This window comes from Quercus robur, chromosome 1 (genome assembly GCF_932294415.1).
Source record: "Quercus robur chromosome 1, dhQueRobu3.1, whole genome shotgun sequence".
NCBI classification, from domain to species: domain Eukaryota; kingdom Viridiplantae; phylum Streptophyta; class Magnoliopsida; order Fagales; family Fagaceae; genus Quercus; species Quercus robur.
Window position 1 is genome coordinate 12277281 of NC_065534.1, and position 6000 is coordinate 12283280.

The 6000-nt window shown below is 38.3% G+C and overlaps 1 protein-coding gene across 1 annotated transcript; it reads right to left on the reverse strand.

The window, feature by feature from the left end:
• Positions 1 to 1186: 1186 nt before the first annotated feature.
• On the reverse strand, positions 1187 to 4727 carry LOC126721285 (uncharacterized). The gene is made up of 2 exons (XM_050424340.1): positions 3859 to 4727; positions 1187 to 3248 (listed from the first exon to the last, which is right to left on the reverse strand). Exons 1-2 carry the CDS (start codon positions 4598 to 4600, stop codon positions 3241 to 3243), a joined length of 750 nt encoding a protein of 249 aa, XP_050280297.1. The 5' UTR covers positions 4601 to 4727; the 3' UTR covers positions 1187 to 3240.
• Between the last annotated feature and the right edge of the window lie 1273 nt (positions 4728 to 6000).

Consider the following 6000-nt stretch of genomic DNA (forward strand, 5'->3'; position numbering starts at 1 on the left):
GTGTATGTACGTTACTATCTATATATATGAGTGGTAGAAATCATGAAAATTTAACAACTAATTAATTTTGATTGTATTTATTATCAAAATTTTAGTGTGAAAACCAAATTCATTCTTGGTTTTTTATTTATAATGATTACATTAGTTAGTTTACATAATATACATGTTTTAAATTATACGATAAATATTTTTTAAAAATTGAATACTAAATACCAGAAAACATTCTCAAGCTCATTTTCAAGATCGTTACCAAACACTGGAAAATGAGACAATTTTCTAGAAAATACTCTTTAGAAAATGAATAATTTTTCAAAAAACACTAATACTGAAACAATCAGAGCGTTCAACCAAAACTTTAACATGCTGAACAATAGCCTCCTCACTGCAAGTACAACTACTATGGCTACTGGCATTTCTTTCACTATGAACTGCATATAGCTGATCAGGAAGCTTCAAAATAATAGCTTGTGCACTTCTCTCTTGTACAATCAATATCCCATTGCAGCTCTTCATTCCAATCTCCAATCTGTCCAACTAAGCAAAGAGATCTCTGTAGTTCCTTCCAAAATATTCTTCAAAACACAAACAAATGGTCCCTACATTCCAACACTCCACCACATATGGTATCTACATTATAACACTTGTGTTACAGGATTATTGATCCCCGGAGTAAATGAATTCAAATCAAAAATCTTCCAACAGTGCAAATCCTCAAACATTGTTTGTAGACATATGATTCAAAAAAGGACACCTAAAAAATATAAATAAAAATAGTGGGAAAACAAAATAAAAACTTTACCATCCCCCCTTTAGCAGTACCAACTATGCCGGGAGATTTCATTCAAAACAAGTTATCGTATTCGCCCTCCCTGGTATACTAAATCTCAAAGTTAACCAATTCAGCCTGAACCTTATCACCTCAATGAATACCATAATAAGTTTTCTCTGGTATGTTCTTTTCCCATTTTAGTATAACAACAATCCAACGTTCTGCCAAGTGCCAACTGTTCCATTATATTTTGTATTGCAGACCAGAAAGGGATAAAGACCTTAATCAATAATTACAAGTACTCTCATACTTTCAAAAAAAAAATGAATTTCTCTTTCTTCCACTTAGGATTAAAAGCTTTTGCATCAGATGCAAAAGGAATGAGCATAAAGAAACATATAACCACTATCCATGGGAAAGGAGAACACAGCCACCATCACATTCATTTTACTTTTAAAAGAAATCATCCCAGTCACAAATGAAGGTCCAGGCTCCACAAAAAGACTACCGATTAGTCCACAAATTCTAATTCACCAATCCCAGTCTGTGATTAGTAACTAAAATGCAATCTCAACTCTATATGAGGTTGACACGCAAATCCAGAATGCAACCACACGATACAGCCAAATACAAGATTGAAGTCCATAACATCTTGAAAGCTATATGAGCAAAAATGCAGCCCAAATCCCCCACCCTTCCTTCTCCCATTGACTCAACTGCGAGAAGACATCAACTGCAAACTTTTTTTTGGGGGGGGGGGTGCCAGCAGCAGCCATGGGCCACCAGACAATTTACAAAAATTGTCAGCCTACCAGACACCAAGAACTCTTCAAGAAGACCCCTGTTGCAAACGGAACTGCAGTGCAGAATCATTGGGTGGAATATTAAGAAACAAAAAGATCCTTTGGTGAACCATCTCCCAAACAACAGTGACATGCGAAAATGGATAAATAACTAAACCCCCCATCCCAGTACGTTCTTTCGGTTATTCTTCTAAGCAGTCCCTTACCCCAAAAATTACTGTTCTTCACTGAATGCCTGAAACTCTCAGTGGAGTTTGTATAACTAGTTCAATTCCTGTCAAGCTAACCTGAGTTATATGTATTCAGTAAAAACCATAAACATGAAATGAACACATGGAAGATTGGTCATGCATTACCAGAACTGCATATCTGCTTTAAAGTTGGCAAAACACAACTGAAGTAATTAAGGATACACAACACATCAGTTGAAGTGTACATTGTTATCTCTCAAGCATTTGCACAATTAGGTATAATGAACAAACTAAAATCCAACTTCAGTTCAAATTGAAGCAAAGTAAACCGCAAGCATATGTGACTATAATGAGTCCTGCACTTGAGTTGGCCATTGATAAACTTCTGTATTTCATACTTTTGAGACTAGAAATTACATGATAACCCCTTACAAAAATAAAAGATTAGGGGAAAAGATTAAAACAAAAGGCATAACAAATATAAGGTCTGTGTAACATTACATACTTGTTTTTTAAGTTAGGAGATTACACGCAAGTAATTGACATCTTCATCTACATCTAAGAAGATAAATACTAATATATTATAGGTCGATATATGTTAAACCTAAATCTTTACATGCTACAATAAAAGGAGTAGCGTAGAAAGAAAAAAATGAATTGTAACTGTAGCTCATCAACAAGGCCATATTCTTACTACTAAAGTTTGAATAAGGCCAAATTCTTACTGCTAAACTTTGAACATTCAAATTTCCAATGGAACTGAGATGTAGGTATGATTTGAAGGGGATGGAACCACAGCAAAGTTGTCTGGTGATACCAAACAAGGATGGCTCAAGCTGAGAATCTAGCTTTCTACTAAGGAAAGAAAAGCCTTCAGCACAACCAAGGCCAACTGGTGGGGTTGAGTTGACTATAGGTGCTCTCTGATGGTTAAGTCAACACACTAACCCAAAGTGGATTCCAGCCCACACTCCATGAGACCTCCCAGATCACCTCAACGAGTGTACTACCACTAGACATTGTCCACCGTCAATCAGTACGGATTCACTCAAAAGGAGAGCGCTCTGAATGCCACTGACTCCTCATGTTAGCTTTTAGTGAGCCTCACCAACTTTCAATCGTGTTTAGTGCTATTGAAATTGTCCCCCCCATGCTTAGAGCTTTAAGAAAGCCATCCTAGCACATGTCGCCCAGCCAACCAAAGAAGTCGCCTAACAAACCCAAAAGCCTACTTTTGGGAGATTATTCCCGCCAAATCCAGAAAGCTCCCCCATTCCACTGACTAAGTTATGTCATATCTAGCTACTGTTACTCTGCTACTCTAAAAACCTAATCAAAGCACCTTTGATCAACTCCACCAATTGGCCATAGTTGCACTAAAGGTTTTTCTTTCCTTGGCAAGAAGCTAGATCCTCGACTCGAGCCATCCTTGTTCTGTCTCACCGTTAAAATTTTCTCCGGTTCCATCCCCTTCAAATCACCCACCTACATGAAGGCATATTAATCATATGTAAGCAAAGGGCTCCACACTCTTCCACCAAAAATATTGGAACAAAACTTATAGGCCTATCGCCACTGAACCACTTTTGTTTCTTTGTCATAGTTCAAATTAACAAAATGTAACTTATGTTTCTCGCATATGCTGTAGCTTTGCTCACCTAAAATTATCTCAATAAGAAAAAATGTCACTTCATACTCTCTATCCAAGTCATTTAAACTACAGATTGAAATCCAAACTCTCTACATCAAATTCCTTTATCCAAAAAACCATTGGTCAAATTTCCATCTTTATCCCAATTGGCAAACATTGTTTAAAAAATAACATTCAAAAGCATAGTTTTCTCACCTACCAAACAAAACAAAAGGAACAAACAGATTTAAAGCCATTCACAACTGAAAGTGAAAGCAACAAGTACCTAAATTTCCATCTAAAATCGAATACTTCTTCATGCTTAATTAAACCAAACACTTACACTTTGCACAAAGAAATTGTCAATGAGCCCAAAAAAATATTAAATAAAAGAAATAAAAAGACAAATTTTCTTCATTTCCCCAGAGAAATTGGAGGGAAAGCGAAGTCATCAGTCGAGAAAACCTGTTCGGCGCCACACTGCATTGCGAACCCGCCGGAGATCCCTTCCTTTGAGGGTCCTCCCGGCGCCTTCGAGCACCGAACAGGCCAGCATCGGCGACTGAGCTCTCGCCACAATCTCGTGCGGCGGCAACATCTCGCCGTCCACGCCGTCATCGTCGTCGTTCACGTCGTCGAATTCGTGCGGACTCCGCGTCGCCTGAGACATGACCGGCACGTTCACCGGCGCCGACTGGTACTTGACCGAAGAAGGCAGCGGCATTCGGTCGACCGGCGGTTTAGGAATCGCCGGAATCATGCGCGCGGAAGAGGAGGACGAAAAGGAAGAAGACGACACGGAAGCCTTGTGGTAAAAGTGCGAAACGTTTCGGAGGCTCGGCGAAGACGTTTCGTTCTCGGGAAGCGCGGCGAGGATGCCGAAACCGTTGGTCTCCGGCTGAGCGAAGCTCTTCTGGTAGTTGAGCTGGTGGTTGTTGCTGTTGTGGTGGTTGTGGTGGTGGTGGCGAGGTGTGGAAGGAGAGGTCGAGTGGTGTTGGTTGTGGTTCTGGTTTTCGTCCGGTTCGGAATAGCTTCCGGTCCAGAACACATCGTCTTCGTTGAGCTCCACGGCGGCGTTAGATGTGGTCGCGGTGTTCGTCGTGGAGAAGCTAGGGTTTTCGTGAGGCGCGTGGGTAAACGCGCCGATAAAGCGTTCGCTGGATGTGGATTTACGCGGTCGAAACCGGGTCGGGCCGTTGAGCTCCATGCGGGTCGGCCGGTCGGGTCGTAGAGAAAATGGTAGCTTTTTTTTTTTTTTTTTTTTTTTTGCGCAGAATTTGTAGCTTTGAGATAGCGGTGAAGAGTGAGTGTTGGAAACATATAAATAATCAGCTGATTGGGTAAATTATATCCTACATGAAATGTAGGATATGTGCAGAGATTTTATATAGAAGTGCGTGAGTGACGTGGCGGAAAATGTAGGGATCGGATATGGGAATTGGTAAGCAATGACATAAACGTGACAAGTTTACCCAAAAAAAAAAAAAAAAAAAAGACATAAACGTGACAACAGTGAAGCCTGAGAAAGTCGAGAAATGCTAGGGATACATATTTTTGCGTAACTTTGTGTCACAATTTGCCGTATGGTGAGTTGTGATTAGTTAGAGTATATTAATAGACCATGTAGGGACACATTCTAACCAATTACAACTCGTCATGTAACGAGTTGTAATTAAAGTTGTGCAAAAATGTGCCTCAAGCATTTCTCGAGAAAGTCGGTTACTTTTATTGAGGGGAAGTGGGACCCAAGGATCTTTGATTTGGTTGATGCTCTCTGGCTGGTTGGCAATTTTGGCATTGTATGATAAAACAATGGAGAAATTTTATTTATGCTAAATTATTTATGGACAATAAAATTGGAATCTCTGGATACAAATAAAAACTGTTTGGTAGGGTATTTCAAACACCCATTTTCAGTTTTTAAATAATATTATATATTTTCACGCACTTTTTTCACTCACACGTATTTCAAAAAATTACAAACAACACTACTCAAACTACTCTATTCAAACTTCTTTGAATGGAGAGTCTTTAAAATTGTTTTTCTATATTTGTATTTTTTTTTTTTTTTTTTTTTTTGCTTCTCACACATACTTTGATGGGAACAATTTATATTTTCTCCCTCAATCATGGAATTATTGTGACAGCCATATTTAGGAAACTAAAAAGACAAATTGAGAGTGACCAAACAATTATGAGAAGAGATGATTGAACACAAATTATAGATTCCACATGTTGCTTACAAAAATAGGACTATATAATAATATAATACATCTTTTATGTGGAACTTCCGAATCACAATGGGATGGGGTGGGGTCGGATTTGGGGTGTCTCATTTCTTTTTTGGACCATGAAAAAATTGAACGAGACGAAAGCGGGACAAATCAAGATGGGGAAGGTTAAAGGTGATTTTGGTACAATGAAAGAGAAAAATGAGAGATAGTTATGAGAGTAAAAACAATGAAAGATAAACAAAATGTTTAGAGATAGTAAAAAAACTATCCTTCAATTAAAGCATATTCTTACTTTTTCAAATTCATAGCCCTTTGGTTTCTAAATTATTGTGGAGATTTTTTTTTTTTGGGATAGTTGGTAGAATTATATGTA

What these genes read in the sequence shown, in the direction of transcription:
- LOC126721285 (XM_050424340.1), bottom strand. Translation starts at nt 4,600, where the DNA reads ATGGAGCTCAACGGCCCGACCCGGTTTCGACCGCGTAAATCCACATCC.